The 22,955-nt window shown below is 39.1% G+C and overlaps 1 protein-coding gene across 8 annotated transcripts; it reads left to right on the top strand.

Annotated features, from left to right (window-relative positions):
- The first annotated feature begins 2,952 nt into the window (after nt 1–2,952).
- On the top strand, nt 2,953–22,269 carry LOC111869518 (UPF0587 protein GA18326). 8 transcript variants are annotated; one of them, XM_023861098.2, is made up of 5 exons: nt 2,954–3,198; nt 7,283–7,366; nt 10,421–10,559; nt 11,969–12,078; nt 22,099–22,269. In XM_023861098.2, exons 1-5 carry the CDS (start codon nt 3,196–3,198, stop codon nt 22,243–22,245), a joined length of 483 nt encoding a protein of 160 aa, XP_023716866.1. In that variant the 5' UTR covers nt 2,954–3,195; the 3' UTR covers nt 22,246–22,269. The 8 variants fall into 8 exon arrangements, with proteins under 8 accessions (XP_023716874.1, XP_023716867.1, XP_023716866.1 ...); XM_023861102.2 differs by having other exon boundaries at nt 2,955–3,137; XM_023861103.2 differs by having other exon boundaries at nt 2,955–3,137; nt 7,224–7,366.
- The last annotated feature ends 686 nt before the right edge of the window (nt 22,270–22,955 follow it).

The following is a 22,955-nucleotide window of genomic DNA, read 5'->3' as shown; positions in this document are numbered from 1 at the left end:
CAAGACAAGATAGTGAAGGAGTGCTCCAACAGAGGAGAATGGGCGTGACTGGCGTAGTGAGGTGCGACGTAGCGATGTGGTATCCTGAACAATTTTAATATTTTTAACGTTTGACAATGTATATGATAGATACATATTTTAGTTATTTTAATATGAGAACAAGGCATGCAATGAACTAGTTTGGCGTGGATAAGTAAGCACCTGAAGATGGCATTATTATGCCGAAACATGTAGTGCGAGGGAGAGAAGGAGATAAATGAGTGTATGCACTGCAAGACGGTTTAAATAAATCATGGATAGTAGAAAGGACTTGTGAACCAGTCATTTCGATAAATTTCTGTTTCAGAGCTGACATTAGGAAGTAATCTGATGATGCACAAGTGTATGTAATTACACATTTTACTTCCCATGGAAGCTCAGAGAAATTTTATGTGATACTCATTGGACCGTATGAGCTTCTTTTGAGAAAAAATATGCTGTAATTTTAGTAGAGTGTGTGATTTTATTGCACGTCAAACGTGGTATTTCACTTAAATGGCCAGTAACTAGATGTCTGCCCTTATATTAAATATAAATAATATATTAGAGAATTTATTTGACATTCTTTCTTTAAGGCATGCATCTGTTGTGTGTTAGTACTATAGTACATATATGAATTTTGTTTTTCCTGTCAAACACAACAATATATCAAACACCTTGCTCACATTTCACTGTGCATAACTGAGTTTATTGGTCATACAATTGCAGTTTCCTGTTGCAATGTGCAGATCTGACTGCGTTCCACTTCTTGCCATCTGTGTGCAACATCAGTTAATATTCTCTCATCACCTTCTCTTTATTGTCACTATATGTTTCGGCCTAACCAGCCTTCATCAAGTGTACAGGTTATCGTGATGAATGACTCTGAAGCTCACTGTTTATGCAGAGATGTCTCCACACATAGAGCTCTTCTATTACCCAACAGAGTTACATCACATCTGCCAGCTCTCAGTCCATGTTTAATGGTTCAAAAGTCAATAATTGGAGACAGTATTTTTAGGACATTTTGCAAGGTGTAAGAGCTTAAGAAATGAGACAGTGAAAGATAGTCATTAGCCCTGTGGGACTTGGAACCAAGAATGACTGTGCTGGCAAAGACCAACAGAAATTTGTCTGTCAGCTGATGCTGTAGTCAGTAGTTGCACAACTCCCAGAGTCGTAAGACAGTAAAATGTGGTCATGAGTCCTTCAGAACTTGGAACCAATGATGACTGTGTTTGTGAGGACCAGTAACAATTTACCAGGTAGACTGCTGGTCAGTTCAGACTGTAGTGACTTGTGAGGCAGTTGTCAGTTGGCAAGAATCTGAGGCTGAACCACAAGAGCCACTATATGGCAATGACCAGTGAAGATTGAGAAGACTTATTGTGTGTTACAGTGATTTGTAAAATGTGTAGAGTATGAAGTGTGTTGTAATTAGTAGTTACGAGTTATAAGTGTTCATTAAACCCAGTTATCAATCCGAACATTGCATCTGGTCACTAACACATGACAGTGGTGTTAGAAGTGGGATTGGATTGGATTGAATTAAATTGTTGAACTTAGTGAATTGTGCAGTGTTGGCTTGGAACCCACATGATGGGTAATCATGGCAGATTTTGAAGATCCAGTAGCCATCATAGAAAAGAATATGGGGATCATTCGAGAAGAGATGAAACTGACCAGGAACAAACAAGAGCCGAAACTAAGGCCGGCCAAACAGAGATGAGGGTCATCCAAGAAAAAATGGAAATGGTGCTAAAGATCGGTCAAGAAGAAATAAAGGCTACGATAAGCTTTATCCAGTCCGAGCTAGAAGAGACCATCTAACAGCAGGTGGAGGATGACCTGGCATCCTATGATCAACGGACACAGGGCCTCCGCGAGGAGCTTGTGCTTACAGACGTCCTTCGATACGCCGACCCGGACCTTCCGCTAGGAGATCGCATACGCAAAGATGGAGCTTCGCGAAGGGTTCGAGCCCAGGACCCTAGGCACCCAAATCGACATACGAGTACAACGAAGACCCTCGTACAGACTGTGGTAGCAGAAGTCGGAGACCGATCTAAGCACAAATCTCGCGGGAGAACATGAACCGACATTGGCGCGGCGCAGCCACGCAGGTTCGATGGATCGACATTATGGGCCGTTTACCAACGGCAGCTGGAGACCATGGCGGAGCACAACTATTGGACGCTATGCGAGAAATACACGTACCTGATGGCCACCTTGAAAGAGCCTACTACCCACATCCTACACAGCGTTCCTACTGGAGCGTCGTACGAAGAGGTTACTATGAGGCAATGAGAATCGCTACGGTGACCACCACTGGGAAGCAGTGTTCCACTCTCAAGTGAAAAGAAGGACCCAACTCGTCGGGGAATCCTTGCAGGAATTTGTCGTTGCCATCGACCACTTTTCTCGCCGCATGGGGAGAAAAGGAATGTGTATAGGATTTTTGTGGGAAACCCAGAAGGGAAAAAGGCCGCTAGGAAACCAAGATGTAGGTGGGGGGATAATATTAAAATGGATCTGAGATTGATATGATGGAGTGGTATGGACTGGATTCATCTCGCTTGGGATGGAGACCAGTGGAGGATTAGCTAATTAGTACCACACCAAACATAATGACGACGAGAAATTGCCCTTCTAGCACTGCCCCCGCAACTTAAATCGTGAGAGAGTTCTTCACCCCAGCTTAGTCCTGAAAGCCGAAGCCACACAGCATACAGTTTTATTTCATCTGATCGCATCTGATTGTTTTCCAAAGCGTACATTGGACAGTGTACCATAATTAATTTATCCATTCAATTGTGCAGATAGATAGCCAGAGATTGGTGAACAGCCGTTACTAACGAAAATTCAACTTTGCCTCCAACTGTCACCGCGGAACCGAAAGCGTCCGAACTATAACGGACGCATCCGATGTGCAGTGCTAGTAATAAGAGCGAATAAGAGCAATAAGAGTAGAGCTCGGTAGGCCTCGTGTAAAGTTAGGTTCAATGGGGTGACAGTTGCAGGTGTGAAGAGGAACGTTCGTAATCACATTGATTTTTTTATCTAATAATCGAATTAGTCGACAGTTTCCAGCAGCGGAGTTATTTGATAGTTTTTAACAGGTTGTGCTCATATCCAATTATTTAATAGTACTTTGTGGCCCGTGGCAGTAAGAGAAAAATGGTGTGTTTCAAGCTTCCAATTTTGTTACATTTAATGCCTTTACATATTTTTCGTGTTAAATGAAGAGAACAACTGTACTTTGGTGAATGTTGGCAGTTATATCGTTTCTCCTAACCTCCAACATCCTCTGAAGCCTTAGTAGTGCCACCACGATTGGTGAGGGACAGTGGCGGCTCGTAGCTAAAATTAGTGGGTGTGCTGCTCCAGAAAATTTGTAGCCTTTGTTTTAAAATTGTATAAAAGGAAACAAACATGTATAAAAAGAATATTCAGAAACTTGATAAAATCCTAAAAGAACAAAAACATTTTTTACTTACTTTAACCTAAATTGTTACAGTTCAAGCTTAATCTATTCATTTAAAAATGAAATCCATTCTTTTTAACCTTTATATTATGCTCATTGATTGAAAGTCTGTATGCCTCACTAAGTTTCTCCTTAATACTTATGGTTCCTAAAGTGACAGTGAAACTACATTATCAACGTGATTCTTTGACTTCTCATGCTTTTCAGTTTTTTATTTCATTTTGTTTCTATTTCTAAAACCATCTTTTGTCTACGTTACATCACCCCGAAACAGCAAACACGGGAAGCAAAACAGTGCATTTTTTACTTCACAGCTGCAAAGCCAACTTTTCCGTTTGTACCATTCAGAATTAAAGCTACGAATATATTTCTTGTTCTTGCTTATGCCTGGCTGAGATATTAGAATATCGGGTGTTAAACGACCTTTTTTCTTAACTGAAACTTTCTCATGGAGAGACAGTTGTGAAAACTTAAGCTGTTGAAGTTCACTTACAGTCACAGAACTTATTTCTCGGGGATGCAAGGCCATGGTTAAAGTTTTCTGTTAAATAAAAGAACCGAAAAAGATGAATCAAATAGAATAGCTGGAAGCATGATAATAATCTAATTCTACAATTAACTCATAGTTTTTAAGCACAACACATGCGGATTAAAAAAAAACTACCTTCCACCAGCACACCAGGGTCGGCACTGTTGTTCCTGCAGTGCTCCCTCTTCCTTGCAGCCTCGCATGTAGCTTCCTATGTGCGCATGCGCACAGTCAACGAACACCTCGCCGCCAGAACTGTGAAACTCACAGTTCCATACAAAGATTTGGTTACTGACATTAAGCTTAAGGATGATTGTATATTGTATTGTACAAGTATAAAGAAAGAATTAAAGGAAAAAGGACTCATTATATAAATGTTATGGATAATATCAGGTGGAAATTGGGGGTGCTGCAGTTCCGCAGTGCCTGTACACGGGTCGCCCCTGGTGAGGGATTGCTTGTGGTTTTCCTCTTATATGATCCTTTAGTTGTGCTATCATGTCACCTTTACCTGAATTGTCACTGCTGCTGGAGTCTGTTAAATTGAGCATTTTCTCTTTGATTTTTCTTTATTTGTGACAATAACTTAGTGGGAAGTGGTGACTCTTCTAATTACCTCATGGTCTCAAAACTTTTAAAAGTCTTCATTTACATCATATTCTGATCTTGAAGAGATAACTGCTACATTTCCAAAACTTTCAAGAAAATCCGCAATAGTTTTCATACATTTATCACAGATTCTTTGTCCTTTCTGAATTCTAGGGATCTTTAACATCCAGGTCAGGACAGGACTCAAATGTGCCTTGGATGAAGGGATTGTAACACTGTTATAAAACATTTAAATTCTCTTACACTTGTAGCACTTGCGGCCATTTTAAATGTAGTAAAAGTAAAAATTCAATTTCTGCTTGACGAAACTGGGGCATGTGATAGTGTAGTTAGTTGAGGCACTATGCTACAAGCTGGAAGGTCGCGGGTTCGAGTCCCGACAAGATCATTGGATTTTTTAATTGACCTAATCCTTCCAGCCACACTATGGCCCTGAGGTTGACTCATCCTTTAACAGAAATGTGTACCAGGAATCNCAGCCGATGCATAAGGATGACAACCTCACCATCTGTGAGCCAGTTGTCTAGAAAATGTGGTGGAGCCTCAACGCCTCACAACCCTATAGGCCTCCATGGCCTGTTGCAGGGATAGCTTTGCCTTTTTTACCCTTACCTTGACCAAACTGCTGCAGAATTTGCCAGACATAACAGAAAGGTATGATGACACTGCCTTCCAGCAGCATGTTTGTACAGATCACAGCACAGATCATTATGCCTAATCAGACCACTGACAGAAATTTTTTTCTTCCATTTAATGGCACAGATGGGATTCTCACTTCATTAGCGAAGTCATGTGTTTATGTGTCCATTTCTATGAAGAAGTTAATTCATTCCTGCCACATTTTCATCTGTTTTGCCTGTGGATGTGAATTCTGCAGCATCGTTAACTGATGTCACTCCACTTTTAAAGTTCAACGACAAATCCAGTATTCTTTCTGTTCATTATTTTCTCACTGAATTCAAGTTTTAATAGTGTCATATTGTGGCCATTCTGGAAGTGTGATCACACCTTGTTGGTGAATAGCATGCCATTGTGATGCACTGGTTATCTGTCTGAAGTCTGATCTCAGCCTTGATACTAGTTACTTGAAGTTGAGGCATGCTAGAATAATGTCATAGAAAAGGTCATGCCCTGCCAAATTATTCATAATTCTATTGTCATTTAATGTTTTATGTCCATTGCAGCTAATGAAGTTAAGATGTAAAACATTCCCATAGTTTTTAAGAATCATTAGCAGGCTTTACAGTTGTTTAACAGAATAATGAAAATTGAATTATACCCATAAATGTAATAATGCAAAGCAGTAATCTTAGAGCTTTCTGCAAATCGGTGAGTCTGTCAAGTTGAGTAACCTAACACTTTGCATTTAGTGCCACAGACTGGACTGCTAGCAGGTTCAACCTAACATGTTATGTATAAAACTTACCAAGATCACATCAGATGCTGGAAAATATGGTCTGTTGTTATTGTCATCATTGGGTGAATATTCAAGCACCAAAGGAGGAAAATAAGGAAAGAACAATAAAAATCCGGAGTTCCCACTGAAGAGAAATCGGATTAAATTGATGCTGTGCTTGAACTTTCTCCTAGAAAATCCAACAGACACCCTGCAAGAAAGGCCAGTGCTTTGAGTTCATTCTTTTGATAAAGTACCAGGAATGCACAAAGCATTTCAGCGAAAGTCCGTTACTCAGCAAGTGGGCCACTTTATCATCTCTGATTCAGTTCAAGTTTTGATACTCCCTAGATGAACCAAGTATGTAAAATACAAGCATATATTTGGTCACATGATTCACTTCCCCCAAAACTGGTTTGATGGTTAGAAAAATAGGTGTGTAGAATAACATTTTAATAAATGTATGAAGCAGTAGACACACTTGTGGGGAATGTTCACAAATAAATATGTAATAGGAAGGAAAATAGGCTTGTTCTCATTGGTTATTAATGCTGATTTACTGACTAAACCATTTGTTAGCAGTGACAACTTACACCAATCTTGCTTTTGGGACAGCTAGCAACACACACATAAATGTCTATTTGTTTAGTAGCAAGAGAACTTTGAATGAACATTCTATACATTGCTCAGAAGTGCAGGTAAATAGGTAATCTTAATTGTCATCGTAAAGTACAATGTAATCATCATCCTTGTATATTCATGAGTATAACAAAACATGTTGTATAGTTTCCGTAGAAAGAAAACAACTCAAATACCCGAATAAATGTTCCAGCTGCACAGAACATTCTACCATTCCAAGCACAGCAGATTGGTAGAAAGGAAACACATGAGACTGGCATGTTAAGGATTATATGTTGTCACAGAATGTTGGAATAAAATATGACATCGTATGAACAAGCCCAGTGAAGCTGCACAGCTCACAAGCATCTGCTATAATCTGGGGAAGTTATACTTGTGATTTATTAGGATAAAGACTTAGTCACTTTCACTAGTAGTCAAAAGTTGATGGGTGAAACATCAGACACTTCTGCTTGAGTGGCTCAACAGTTTCAGGAAGCTCTGAGATGTTTATACTGTACAATGTGTTTTGCATATAGGAAGAGTGAACATTTTATTAACTTATCCAGGAAAGAATTTGTGTTGATGAAACTGGCTAACTGGAATGTAATTTTTTACCCTCCCAAAGAAAATTGGATTGCAGATCCGAGCAACTTTGGAGTATATCGATAAGTTATATACAAATCAGCCCCACTTCTGCTGGTGTCTGAAAGTAAGTAGTTCTACTTATGCATTGCCAACATATTAAATTCCATACAAATGACCATTTTGTGACAGATTAATACAGTTGTCAGTATGAACTCATCCAGTTTGCATTAATCTTATATAATACTTTTATGGCAGTGAAATTCCTTATTGTCGGCTTCTCACTTGTTATGTGAAAGTTGTATAATGGCTTATCATGAGGGAGCAAGGGCCTGCCTTTGTCGAATTTGCAGCACGCTTCGCATATCTCAAGATGTCTGATCCCTCTTCTCAGAGAGGAGGACCCAGAATGGAGAAAAACTGCAAGTGTCTGCTGTATGTTGCAGTCTTGTCAAGAGCCCAGACAGCATGGGCAGTTCAGGGGCTGCAGCCCGAGTCCTATGCAGTGTATCATATTACCTTGTAGTTGGGTACTAATGTTTTAGAGGAGCCTAGTGCTGGTACCCACCTACCAGACTAATCTTGCCATAACCCAGAAGGCTACAGTATTATATTACTTTTGATTTTGAGCTTGTAGTGACAATAATGTGTACAATTTGAGGTTTATATCTCCATTTGTTGATTTTACGGATATGAAATTCATAAAACGGGAAGTTTTTATTAAACATTATCATGTAGTAGTTGGCAACCTGCTTCATATTATGAAAGTCTCTCAGTTCAAATCTGAGCTAGCAAATTGGTTGACCTGACAGAGTTTCCTAGTTTCCCTTCACCCTTCAGACAGATCGTAGGATGTTATGTTCAGTCACCCCCTTTCAGATCCTTAATAACTCCGTCATCCATAATAATGTAATTTCATATTTATTATATAACCACTGCACTTGATAGAACATCACTAAATAAACAAAGAATGGAGGAAATTTTTGGTGTTCTTTCTTATATCAAATTGTCATGATGTAACCAACTGGTCACCACTGCCTATGTTGCAAGAAAACATCAATTCATTCTTGCATGCAAACTGCAGAGTTCTTCATTCACACTGCATAGAGCTGTGCCCCATCGGATGTCTATCTTATATTTTTCAGATTATCCATATTTATTTCGCTTGGATTCTGTAACCATTGCAGTTTGGCTTGTTTTCTTTGGTCTAGTAATTCTGAGCATCCTTCATTGAACCATGTCTTATGCTTCTTCAGCTCATAATAACCTAGACTCTCCCTGACAGAAATGTTGATATTCTCTATGATACTTTCCCAAGCTTTATTAACATCCATCTCACTGTCCAAGTTTTCCAAGGCCGCGAATCTATTTGAGATCTCAACATAATACTGCTCTTTACCCACTATCTCATTTAATTTCTTGAAATTGAACCTCTCCACATGAACTCTGTGCATTGTTTGTTTGCTCCCTGCCAGTCTTTCCGTAACCTTTGCCACCACCAGGTAGTGGTCAGTATCACAATCTGCTGCCCTGAATGATCGGACATCAAGTATAATTGAGAGCCGTCTCCTATCTATCATAATATGGTCAATTTGCTTGTGTGCCGTCCCATCAGGAGATGTCCAAGTATATTTATGGATGTTACAATGCAGGAACATTGTACTTCTGACAGTAAGATTTTTTGATGTGGCAAAATTTACTACTCTAAGTACATTATCATTACTGATTTCATGCAAACTCTCATTCCCAGTTGTAGCTTTGAATATGTCTTCCCTCCCTAGTTTGGCATTGAAATCTCATAACAGAATTTTCATAGGGTACTTTGGGAATTTATCCAATACATGTTCTAGTTCTTCATACGTATAACCTGTCCTTTATGTCATCAATTTTGTCTTCTGTTGGGGCGTGAACATTCTTAACGATGATATCACACCAGCAACCTTTTAGTATTATATGTAATATCTTATCACTAACAAACTCTACCCTCTTAAACTGCTGATACGATTCTCTTATGTACGAAAAAACCTGTACCCAATTCATGATTTTCATTACCCTTTCCATAGAAAAATGTATTCGCCTGCTGGTGTGATGCCACCTCCATCCCATCTGACCTCCTGTAATCCCACTAAGACTAACTTATATTTCAAGATTTCTTCTGCCACTGCCCTGAGCAAACCTGCCCTATTCATACTCCTAACATTCCATGTACCGATTCTCATGTCCACTTTCTTTAACTTAGGTCATTTATCCAGAGGATCCATCCAGGTCTGAGGCTTTGTGTTCATTTTTATAACAGTAATTTTATACAATGAGGAGTTGTTAGCCCCATGCCCAACCCCCCAAGCTGGAGGACCACCCCTTGTCGGCTGTCCTAGACTGCTTATTCAGTATATTCGTAGCTTCCCTCCATACCTGGAGGGCGTCTCCTCCATCCACAACCTGAAGATGCGCCATGCTATGGTGACAAGGGACCCACCTAACATGGCAGCCAGACCCTTGCCCAAGAAAAACCAAGGGCTGCTGACTACTACACCAGGATGTTTGGTGTTTTTGTTTCACATGTAGAGCCTTTATTGCACAGTTCACATGGTGTTTGGATATCACTTCTGATACTATAAGAAAAAAACATTTTACCTTAATGTCACATTTTATTTATTAACCCAAGCATGGTCAAGGCTGTCAGTATTTTTTTTTTCCCCACATCTCATAAAGGAAGATTGAGGCATGTCTTGAACACAGTGGATTGTGTCTCTGGGTAGTCTAAATGAATATGTATGATTGGTGTTATGTTTGTTTGCTTATTCCATTATAAGGAGGGATCTTTATTTGAGAAGATGAACGTAAAATTATAAGAGTATTTAATGGATGGATCTTTAAAGTTTATTAAGGATTAATAGTACAATTTTTGGAAGTGAAGTGACTGATATGCCTTAAATATCCAGAAGTCCAGAATACTTTTATATGAATGGTAATTAGTTTTATGAAAGAATAAAGTGTGCCTACATCACTTTTGTTCCCTACAAGAAATTTGTCTCCGCTGACAAACCATGAACAAGTAAATGTGCACTGTTAAACACTCATATTTTAGCAAATTGTATTTGTATTTAAGATTGATGTAATATATATATATATATATTTAGAAACAAACTTGTTTGCTTGATAATTGTATTTTTTTGCCAAGATGAAATGTACAGCATGTGGGGAGTCAACAAATAAATGGCATGATGTAAGCTTATCAGAGACAGTGGAGGACCGAACAGGACATGCCAACATGCACTATTCTGCCAAATGCAAACTCTGTGTTCGAGAAAACAATTTAAGTAAGTCTTAACTGCATAGTAACAAAAACAAAGCAATAGTTCCTCCTACAGAACTGAATCACCATACATCCAAAAGAGTCATAATTTGTTCGTATTTACCAACTATAATTTCTGCTCCGTACCCCTGGAATACAATTCTGTGTAAGTAAATTTAACTTGTGTGACTTATTTTAGGTCACTGGGAATAGTTTTAAAAAATGAACTGCAGAAGATATTATTTAATGTATTATGAATAAGATTTTCCTCTTATATGTGCTCCTTACCAACTTTGAGCAGCAAGGTCCATATATTGCGAGAGTAAACTGTATGCACTGCATTATGTGGTGCACCAAAATTTGTCAAGACTTCATATTGATTCGTATTTACCGTATACCTCCGATTTACACGAAGTTCAATGAAAACCATCAGCTTGCCCAGAGAAATTACTGCATTTGATAAAATACAGAGCTCATCCTGATCTACAAATTGCAATGGTTCTGAAGAATTGTGTCTTGTGTAGTCCATTTAAAGTCAACTGACATTTCAGGAAAACATATCACTTCCACCTTCGGGGTTGAAGTCTTGCTGCCTGCTTCAGGATGGTTTTTTGATTTTCTTATTCTTGGACCCTGAAGAAGGAGGTGACATGTTTCTTTGAAACATTGGTTCTTTATACTGAAATCTTTTATGATGACCTATTCATTTAACCTGCTACAGTGTAAACATCTTCCTGTCAACAACAGTAGACCACTTTATGTTGTGTTGTTACCTATTTGCTCTGTGGTTTGATTCAAAAGGCAAAATTGTATGCAGTCAGTTTAGTCTTTCAAAAATGTTATGGGTGTAGAATTAGCCAAGGTTTTGGGGACTTTGTAATTAATTATCTTGAGTTTAACTCCATGTTTGAATGTTTTCAGTAACAAAATACTGTATACAGTATATATGGCAGACAGCATGGTCAGTTTCTAGTTTTGAGATATTAATTTGATTAAAGAGGTCTTGCAAGGTGAGGATTTGAACACATTAATGTTATGTGACTGACAATTTAAAATATAAAGGCTAGACTATTTTAAATTGATGAAGAAGTCTGTCATGATGTTGAGGATGGATGGCATCTTGCCTTTTGAGTCACACTTGGTATTCTGTCGCAGCTAGTTAAATAAGAAAGTGCATATAGTGTATATGCTCTTTTCATGGTTACTATGTGTGACTGTCTGTCTCTCAGTATTTATATAAACTTATGTACATACATTCCAGTCTAGAATGTTTTTTATTTTGTGTTCCTGTATATTGTTAAAATAAACATAACTGAATGTAAGACTGCCAAGTCAAGTTGATGAGCTTTGTGTATTTAGTTTATTAGAACAGTATCAATTCTAGGTAGATTCTGAATGTTTAATGTAGGCTGTGACTGAATGTGTCCTTTACAGGTATTCTGGAGGACTCAATACAAGTATACACCAAAAGTGACCATGAGAATTTCAAGACCATAGTGCTGTTTGACTGCCGTGGTGTGGAGTTGGTTGACTTCGATTTCAGGGTGCGTGATGTTAAACTCGGTGTGTGATACCAAGAGAAATGAAAACATATACTTCATGCTCAAGTATAAAGATATACTTTGTCCTAAAATGATAGCAGGGAAGTAGCACTTGCATGAACTTCCAGAACACTTCTTCATATTTGGAAGATCTCAGCCAACATCTCTCCACTCCCACCAAACAGACAGGACCCGTATACTTCCAAGTGTGTCACAATTTCTATGTCGTATCCCTGGGGGACAAAGGCTCATCCCCATCTGACCCTTTATGGTGGTTGTTGAAAGCTTCAGGCTGGCCTGGCTGGCTGTGTGGATGGTGGTGCCCTAAGATAAGGCATGGCCTGCATAGCACAGAGAGCAGTGTAATGAACTGTGACCGTGGGATATAAGGCAACATCCAATCCCACTTTGAGCTAGCCTTCCCCCCACATGTGGGACTCTGCAGTAGCCAGAATCTGTGCAGGCACTCAGGAGGGTCCACATAAGATAAGGCTTTCTCCCAGAAGGGGTAAGCAGCCTAATCATTGCGAAGTAGAGACTGACAGCCATAAGAGAAAGGCTACTTTTAAGGACCTGAGGGGCTCAGCTGGAGCTTGGTTGTGGGTGCACTCAGCACTGACCCGCCCGGCAAACTGCAAAGTTGGGCTGGAGTTTTCCTGTCATAGGCAGAAGGAAAAAATTTCCCATGCGTTAAGGACCCAGTTATTGTGGTCTGCTATGGGAATGACCAAGTTTCGCAGGGGCTGTGGTGAGGTGTCCAATGAGAGAAGGCTGGAATAGGTCTCTTGATAGAAATCAGTGATCTGACCATCAAGAAGAATAAGGCCAAGACTGAGCGGTCTCCTGATAGGTGTGAATAATCTATGAAGGAGAAGAATTAGACAGGCTAGCGGTAGGCACAGAGTGGTTTCACAGATTTTTCAGTTAGTCGTGTGCATTGTTTTTTGTGGACTTGGTTTGTTGGCTAGGTTTATTTCATAAAATTTTCACCTTCCTTTCTAACCTTAATATTAGGTATGTGCATGCTTCATGACTATTTTTATTGTATATTTTTCCTGTTATTTCCCTTTGACTAAGCCTGATGTCAGGTAGTTATACTGACAAGGATTGTCCAATGATTGAGGTTAGCTGTTTCTAAGGGACATAACATAGTAGGTGTCTCCCCCCACCTGAGGACGGAAACAGATCCTGTTTCCAAAACGCTGTGCTTTCTAGTATTTTAAAATATTAGATGATGGACAAAGTCCAAAAACCCAGTAATTCTGAAGAAGGGAGGGGTCAGCCATTGCTTTCAGTAAATGGCAGTGGGTGGCTTTACATAGTCTGTCCAAAAAGAAACCGAACTTTCTTTTTAAAACATTTATTGATAAGCTTACAACTTAATAAGACTTGTCTCCTTAAAAGTACTCTCCTCCACTGTCTATACACCGCTTCCAACATTTATTCCAGTTCTGGAACGCGTCCTGGAACACATTTTGCATGATAGCGCATGGGTCGAATGGCGAACTTTCTTCTAGCTCTTCTGTCGTCTGAAATCGGCAACCTTTCATAGTGGATTTCAACTTTGGGAACAAAAAAAAAAAACTCTGCAGGGGTCAGATCTGGAGAGTAGGGCAGTTGGGGGATGACAGTCATCCCCTTCACATTTGATTGACTCTGATGTGCTTTTTTTCAGAAAGATTTTGTCAGCATTTGAATGATCAAACAGCTCTTGATTGACTGTGACACGATTTGCTTTTTGCTCATCTGTTAAAAGACATGGTACAAATTTTTCAGCAATACGATTCATCTCCAGTTTTTTGGGCAGGTGTCAGGTTAAAGCTTAAGGTCACCGCTACACAGTGCAACTGTTGCAAGTCACCTGTGTTGGCTCGTTGGCGCCCTGTTTAACAAGTTCGGTTTCTTTTTGGACAGACCACGTATAGTCTTTGAAGATCACTGATAGTCTGCCTGGAGGGTTGTGTTTGAGTCCCTATGGCATTAGTTCCTTCACTCGAGGTTGATCATACTCTGAACTGGAGTCAGTTCTCAGTTTTGATATGCTTCTCAGTGATTCATGCCATCCCATCCTAAAGCTAAAACTTTTTGTATTTTGCATTCTAATTTTGGTTTAAAGTTTTTGTAAACAAAAAATACATTGAAGAGAACACAATTCTGAAGATACTGTATATTTTCTTACAACTTCATTGTTATTCTAAAAACAAAATAATAACTTAAGTACTGGTCAGCTAGTTAGGCTGTTTAAAATGTGTTTAAATGAAAGGTACAGTAAAGTCCATATAGATAAACATTTCTCTGATAATTTTCCTATCCAAAGTATTCTAAGGCAAGGAGATCCTTTATATCCACTACTTTTCAACCTTGCTTTAGAATATGCAATTAGGAAAGTCCAGGACAGCCAGGTTGAACTGAAATTAAATGGGACACATCAACTGCTGATTTATGTTGCTGATGTGAATCTGCTGGGTTATAATATACGTGGTTCTATCAAAAAGTTCCAGAAATTTGAATTTTGCGCGAATGGTTATGAGTACATCGAAATACCCGCTAGGTGTCTCCCCACACACCCTTCTTGAATCAGTGTGGCAAGTGGCGTCAAGTTGAGTGGTTGGGGTCTATTGTTGGTGAACATATTTCCATTGTTGTGTTTTCATGAGTTTGCGGTTTTGCGATGGCTGACCTGAGAGAGCAGCGTGTCTGTATAAAGTTTTGCTTAAACTTGGGAAAACTGCTGCAGAAACGTGCCAAATGTTGAAGCAAGCTTTTGGTGACAACAGTTTGCGCCAGACACAAACTTACGACTTGTATAAGTGTTTCAAAATGGCCGAACATCGACTGATGATTATGATCGTTCAGGGTGGCTGTCAACTGGCACCACACCAGAAAATGTAATGAAAGTTAGGGATCTTATTCTGCAAGATCATAGACTGACCCTCCAAGACCTCTGTAACACCTTGGGACTAAGTTATGGTACATGTCAACGAATTTTGTCAGAGGAACTGAACATGAGGAGGATTGCTGCAAAGTTTGTGCCAGGACTGCTGCAAAATGAACAGAAGCAGCATCGCTTGGAAGTCTGCAGGGAACTTCAACAACAGCTTCAAGAGGATCCAAACTTTCTTTCAAAGGTTGTCACTGGTGATGAAAGTTGGGTTTATGGCTACAACCCTGAAAGTAAGCAGCAATCATGACAATGGAAGAACCCTTCTTCACCTCGACCAAAAGATGCTCAATAAGTCAAGAGCAACATTAAGTCCATTTTGATCTGTTTTTTTTATATTGATGGGATTGTTCATCTGGAGTTTGTCCCTCCTGGTCAGACAGTCAATAAAGAGTTCTATCACGATGTTCTAAGGCGTTTGAGGGAGAACATGAGGAGAAAACGTCCAGAGAAGTGGCACACGAATGACAGGGTACCCCACCATGACAACGCACGACTGCATACGGCATACATTGTGCAGGAATTTTTGGCTAAAAACAAGATGGCAGTTGTTCCCCACCCACCATACTTGCCAGACTTAGCTCCATGCAATTTCTTTCTCTTCCCTAAGATGAAAATCAAGTTGAAGGGGTGAAGATTTTATACAGTTGTACAGTTGAGGAAATTCAAGCGGAAACGCAGAGAGTAATAAACCCCCTAACAAAGAAAGACTTCCAGGATGCATTTCAAAAGTGGCAGAAACGCTGGGATTGGTGTATGCGCTCCCAAGGGGACTACTTTGAATGTGATGGTGCAGAATAAGATCCAGATACGACATAATAGTTTTTATTAACATATTTCTGGAACTTTTGGATAGCACCACTTAGATACCTTAAAGAAAAAAAACACAAACTTTAATTGACACTATCAAGGAGCTTGGTATAGAAGTAAACAGAGAAAACTACATATATGTTGCTATCTCATCACCAAAATGTGGGGCCAAATCATGACATGAAGATAGCTAACAGATGTTTTTTTAAAAAATGTGGCTCAGTTCAGATACTTGGGAATGACTGAATTCAGGTAATGCTTGCTACCATTTAGTTCAGAACCTTTTTGTCTTATCTTCTGCTGTCTAAAAACAAAATATTAGAATTTACAAAACTAAAATTTTGCATGTCGTTCTGTATGGATGTGAAACTTGCTCTCTGACATTATCACTTTGTGGACCGGCAATTTAAATATTTAAATCACCCAGCGGACCGGCATTTTTATACCTACTACCCTAAATTGTACACTGTTCACTTTAAAAATTAATATAAAATCTAATTAATTTTATGAACTAAAATTTTTTGAGAACACCAATGCTTCTAGAAGTGCTTGAGGGTGTGATATTTCTCGAAACATTCCCCTCTGTGAAGTGGCATTACACAAAACTTGCAAATGTAGGCAGTCCTACTCCTTTTCTTGTGAATTGCACAAACACGGCATTGCCTAGAAGGCTGCTTCCCCTTGAAATGTTCACTCTTCACAATTTTCGCAAGGGTATGTTTCCACATATCACCCCAGAGTCGCCCAGGTCGGTCAAAATGAGGCCTGCATGGGGTGGGAGTACATGGCCCTGGTCGTACTAAGACTGTGTCTTCTGCCGGTTCTGCCGCCACAATGTGGTCTGTAGCCCAGGCTTTTGCCACATTCAGCAGAAATGCCTTGTATTTCAATTTTGAATGAGGGTTTAGATTTTTGAAAACCAAAAATGTATTGAAAATGGCACAATTTAAAAACCACAAGGCAACTTTCTTTGTCCACTTTACTGTTTTCCAAGGAAGAGAATAATAGGCCAAGTACTGATCGGCTCTATCAACTCCCTTCATGAACATATTATACTCGGAAATACAGCAGGCTTCTTTACCTGTCCATGTCTCCTTTGAACATCAACCATGCTCGAATTGTGAATTGTGGAAATCATATTCACAACACGAGTATCCCTCCAGGACTGAAGAAGAATATTCCTCTTCCTCCTGAATGTGGTTTCACCACGTTTCAGGGATTTACATTCCTCTTTCATATCTGGAGGAAGGCCTCTGTTCACCCTAATTGTTCCACAAACATGTACTTTTCTCGAAAATAGGTGTTCTGCAGTTACCACACTGTTATAATAATTGTCTTGATAGACATGGTAATTTTGATCAAGATAGGGATCCAAAACGGAAAGAATAGTTTCTTGTAATTTCTTTCCTTCACCAGAATAAATTTCTAAATTTCCAATATAGCCTGAAGTGCTTTCAGTAACTACATGAACAAGTAGGCCATACTTTGTAAGTTTCCCAGAATTATATGTTCGCATATGAAGCCTTCCCCTCCAAGGAATCACAGATTCATCCAAAGACAGTTGTTGATTTGGCTTATAAACTGTCTGAAATTTCGGAACGAAAAAGTTCAATAAGGGCTGAATTTTGAAAAGCCTGCTTGTTGATTGTGGTTGCAGTTCATTATCATTGAAATGCAAACACCACCAAAAAATGGATCTGTTGACCAATACTCTGTCGGATTATCCCTCCTTGTATGGCCCATTAGAAAAATTATTGCAAAAAATTTTCTCATGTCTGCTGAAGTGACATCCACCCACTTCAACGCCTTATAACTTCTGTCACAATGTTCACGGTGTTGGAGATAGTCTCTGTTAGTTTCCTGACATGGCATGTCAAAGAAACTTATCTCCAAAAAAGAGTTCCGCTACTTCAGACACTTGCGTTGGGTCGGATGGAATTTGCTTCACACCTGGATTTCCAGTAAACTGTCCCAAAGCAGGCATCTTGTCTACTTTTCCCCATGTGGCTGTCCCCGCAATGTTGCTACCCGCACATTCGTTGGAGCTACGGTCACTTTCACTTTCACTGTCTGCTGTCACAATTTTTTGTTCATCCCTGCCACACTCGCTATCAGATTGTGAGTCGCTATCACTAGCAGACTCACAAGGGATGTCAGATAGCTCATTGGAGAAGAAGTCAGATATTTGTTGTTCTCCAAGAAATCCGTTGGGTGTCAACCGCTTTGGTCTTTGATCCATATTGAACTACTGACTGACAGCTTGCTACGTAAAGCTTGAAGAAATAAAGGCATTTATTTTCCTTTGCAGGAGCATAGAGTTACAGCGAGGTCTAGTAACTGATTGGTCAGCAGACATTCCAGAGCGTTATATTGCAACTGCAAGCAGCTACGTGCTAGCTAGGTGGAGCCAGAGAGATGTATAGTGTGTTGCAACTTATCGTGTTTTAAAAACCTGTTAACACGTGAACTGTCTGCCATGTTTAAAAGCGAAAAACTTTTAAAGGGTGTGCGTTCCGCAAAGTGTTAAGGGAGGAACTGAGGGTGTTTTAGAACAGGATGGTGAGGAGAATATTTGGTCTAAAGAGAGATGTAGTGATAGGAGGTTGAATAAATTGCATAATGAGGAGCTTCATAACTTGCACTCTTTGCCAAATATAATTAGAATGATCAAGTCAAGGAGGATGAGATGGGCAGGGCATGTAGCATGAATGAGGAAAAAGAAGAAGAAGAAGAAGAGTACTTTTGTATACTAGTGTAAAAGCTAGAAGGAAAGAGACCACTAGGAAAACAAAGATGTAGGTTCTTAAAAATGGATCTTGTATAGGATGGGGTAGTATGGACTGGATCGATTTGGCTCAGAATAGTGACCAGTGGAGGGCTCTTGTGAACCTTCAGGTTCCTTAAAATGCTGAGTAGCTGGACAGTAGGTGACTTCTCAAGTAAGGCTCGGCTTCATGAAGTTAGTTTTTAGTTAGTAATTATCAGTTCTGTCCACACCCTTCATGTATTGTATTCTGCGATATAACTGGGCCTTATTACCTCCTCTGTCTTTTTGTCTTCTGTCTTGTCTCAGGAATTTCTCTAGTTATGTGCGCCATCCACTTTTATTTCCAAATTTGTAATTAAGTATCATCATTTCTGCCCTCCCCTCCAGAGAACTGCCTTTTCTTCATGTTTTTGGCATTCTTTTTAAGAGTTTATGCAGTTTCTCTATTCAGAGTCATGGTGCAATAAGCTGTTGTTCTTTGCAACAAATTTTTGCGCAGTTTTACACTTGTTTAAAAATTTCCCTGGCAAGTGTGGTGATATAAGCACCATATTATTTAAAAAAAAACTGAGAAACTGTTGACTATTTACTTCTCAGGTGGTATATATATCTCTGTGTTACATGTGTATCAAAATTTAGTTTCCCCACACCATTCTCATCAACAGTCCACACTTCGTAACTTTCCTGGGGTTATATATTCTGATGGCCTCTGCATGGGATCATGCCTTAATACAGTGAGAGTTCTCTGTGTGAGCTGTAAAACTGATCTGAACTTGTGAAGGTCATATTTCTACAGAAAAGGGAAGATTCATACAGAGAGTGAATTTTTAAAAATCTGCCTGAGCCTTGTGTGTGTGTGTGTGTGCGCGCTTGCTGTTTTTACTGAGGTGCCAGGCTTGACTGATGGCCAGAAAATGGTTTCTACTCATGGTCTGGGACAGAACTGGTGCACATATGAGGGAGCTAGTTGACCAGTAGTCTTTCGTTTCTGAACCAGTGAAGTTGGATGGACCAATTCTCTGTTTCTGGTAAAATTTTCCATCAGTGAGGATCCTGACTGTGGTGAAGACTGGAGAGGTTTGTAGAAAGTTGTATGGGTTCATCACCAATTGCAGCAGTGACCACTTCAGTAACACTGTCAGGGTTATCAGTAACTACATTCAGTTCTGTGGTTCTGAGAAATGGCCCATCACTCGCTTTGAAATCAGTCTTATAAGAGGCACCTTGTCATTCATCATCAGAATGAATGCTTGTTTTCGATCAAAACCCTTCACCTTCATTCATCTCTGCTGTGTGATTCAACTAATCTGTTCAAAATTTCAACAAAATATCATCATTGGCTGTAACTCTACTACCCAGACCCATGTTTGGTAACTAACTAACTAGCTTAACACAATGGAGCTGAGTTGTCCTTGAGAAACCACCAGTCACACAGCTAATCAAAAAATATCCAGCACTTCAAGGAATTTGAAAGTTCATTACCACTTTCACAAGAGCCTTCCATTAGTCTCAATTCAGAGCCAGATGAATCCAGTCCATGTCATCCCATCCTATTTTTGTAAGATCCATCTTAATATTATCATTCTACTTATATGTAAGTCTTCCTACTGGTCTCTTTCCTTCCAGGTTTCCCTCCAAAAGTGCTGTATTCATTTGCTTCTTCCAATGCATGCCAGATGTTCTCCCCATCTTCTCTTTTACTGATTATTCTAATCATATTTGGAGAAAATTACAAGTTATGAGCTCCTTGTGAAGTTGTCTCCAATCTCCTACCATTTCATCCCTCTTCAGCTCAAATATTATTCTCTGTACCCTGTTCTCATATACCTTCATACCAAAAACCCAGTAATTCTGTACCTTCATTCTGCTACAAATATTGTATTGTAGCCTCATACTCTGTGTGAAACTATCTAATATTTGGTCCTGTCACCACAGTTATATCCAGATATACTATATGTTTACATTGATCTGGCTCAGGATATGGACTGATGGAGGGCAATGAGCCCTGGGTTCCATGAAATTTTGGGAGTTCTTGATGAGTTATAGGTCATACATTACATGTTTCAGCCTTTTTGGCCATCACGTAATATACTTTTTTTTTTTTTTTTACATTCGCCTTTGTAGACAAGAAGACAAAAGCTTCTGAACTGAATGGTAGCAAACATTACCTGAATTCAGGCTGCTGATCATTTCCTGATGAGTCAAATTTTGATTTATTACTGTTGTCCCCAGATATTTGAACTTCACCACATTTTCAGAGGATCGATCATCTGTTAGCTATCTCTGTGTTATGACTCTGCCACACTGATGCTTCCCAGTAATTTCATCTACATATGGACTTAGCTTTAAGAGAAGGGTATTGGATAAAATTTTATATGAAGTTGATAACAGTGATATGCTTCAATAATTACTGTAGTCAGTTTTATTGCCCTTGTTCTAAAGTGGTGCAATAATGGGCTTCTTCCACTAACCAGGCAATTCTTCCTTATTCCAAATAGAATTAATGAGTTTATGGGTCTCAGACCATAATGTTTCACCTCCTGCAAAAATATATTCTGTGGGAATTTCATCAGTACCTGGTGATTTGTACTTTTTCAACTTTGCGTAAGCAGTTTCAGCCTCAAAAGTACTGATGGCTAGCTGTAATCCCATTTGCCTAACATCACTCATCCTATATACATGTAATAACTGAGAATAGTAATTCTTCCACTGTTCAAAATGTGGGAATCTGCAAGCAGATCACCATTCTCATTTGTTACCAAGTTAGTTCTAGGTTGGTAATCCTTAAATTCATTTATTGCTCTTTGTGAATTTCTAATGTTCTTTTTCTGACTGGGTTTTGCAAGCTCATTAATTTTATCCTTCTTTGCTCTTGAAGTTTTTGCTAGCTTCATATCTTACATTGTGCAGATTTTCCCCATTTTTTTTGGCTTGGATCGTGGAACCATTAAGTGTGGCTTGTTTCCTTGAATCTAATAGTTTTGAACGTCCCTTATGAAACTGTGGCTTTTGCTAGTGCATTTCTTAATGAGCTGGAGCCTTTGGCTGACATGTTAATATTCTCTCTAATGGTTCCTGAGCTCTGTTAATATCAGTATCACCATCAAAGTTGTTTCTTAGAGAATCACAGATGAATGGAGGTAACAGAACAGACTGAAAGCATTGTATTGCCTTGTTATGGCATCTGAAGTCATGGATTTCAAGTGGTTTGTATTCTGGGACCTGTGAGATTTGAATGGTATAGAACTGTTGCACATAGTTTGGTATCCAGAGGCATAGATACCTTTTTTTTTTTCTGTTTGGGAACCAAGCAGCAATTAAGGTGCATAATTGGTTGTTTATTATTATGATAAACATCTAACTTCAAGCTGCTAACAACCTTGAGCTTATGTCAGTCAGGTCAGCACTCACATGATGGAGAATGGTGTGACACAGCTAACAGATATGTAGATCTACATGACCCATACAAAACTCATGGGATTTTAAACTATATTTCTGATTTCAGGATGGTTGGAGTGTGGTTGCTGAAGACAGTGGCCAGATTTACACTGACGTGGACCTTAGTGAAAAAGAATGGGTGGAATGGGATGATAAAATGAAACGCTCTGTTGGTATATACAATATTGAGCATCAATTTGTTCACATCAAGTGAAATAAATGAACTTAGAAAATTTGACATCTCAGAGTCTGTATTTTGTCCTTGTAAAAAACTTTCATAAATTAATAGATAACATTTCTGTACTAAAACATTCATTTTTTTTTATGCTGAGCCCTTCAATCAGAATATGACAGTGTAAACTTGTCACTTCACAATTTCAGTACGTTAACATTTCTGTAAACAATTACTAATGTAGGATCACATAAAAGGAAGTCCCTAAAGGTTAGTATCTCATTTAATTTATGATATATGATCGACCTAATTGGCCGGAAAACTTGGAAGTGGAACTGGAAGAAGTAGATACAGACGAGAAAGGTCCATATATTTTACAAAGTGGAAAAAGCTATCAAGGAAATGAGGAAGGGAAAGGCTACAGGAGATGATGATGTACCTGGAGATGTGCTTAAGTTACTGGGAGAAGGTGGTTTGAAAACACTGACAAAACTAATAAACACCATATATGAAACTGGGGAGTGGGCCAAGGACTTTACAGAAGTGACAATGACTGCCTTAAAGAAAAAGACAGAAGCTACAAAATGCAGGGATAATAGCAAAGATACTTAAAAGAAGAATTGAAAGGAAAATAGAGAATATACTTGGAGAGGATCAGTTTGGATTTAGAAGAGGAAAAGGAACCAGGGATGCAATTGGGATGATGAGAATTATAGCGGAACGAACTTTGGAGATAGATGAAGAACTGTGTG

The sequence above is a fragment of the Cryptotermes secundus genome, unplaced genomic scaffold (assembly GCF_002891405.2).
Source record: "Cryptotermes secundus unplaced genomic scaffold, Csec_1.0 scaffold10, whole genome shotgun sequence".
Taxonomy (NCBI): Eukaryota; Metazoa; Arthropoda; class Insecta; order Blattodea; family Kalotermitidae; genus Cryptotermes; species Cryptotermes secundus.
Note: the sequence above shows the minus strand (reverse complement) of the source record. Positions and strands in the feature narration are given on the sequence as shown.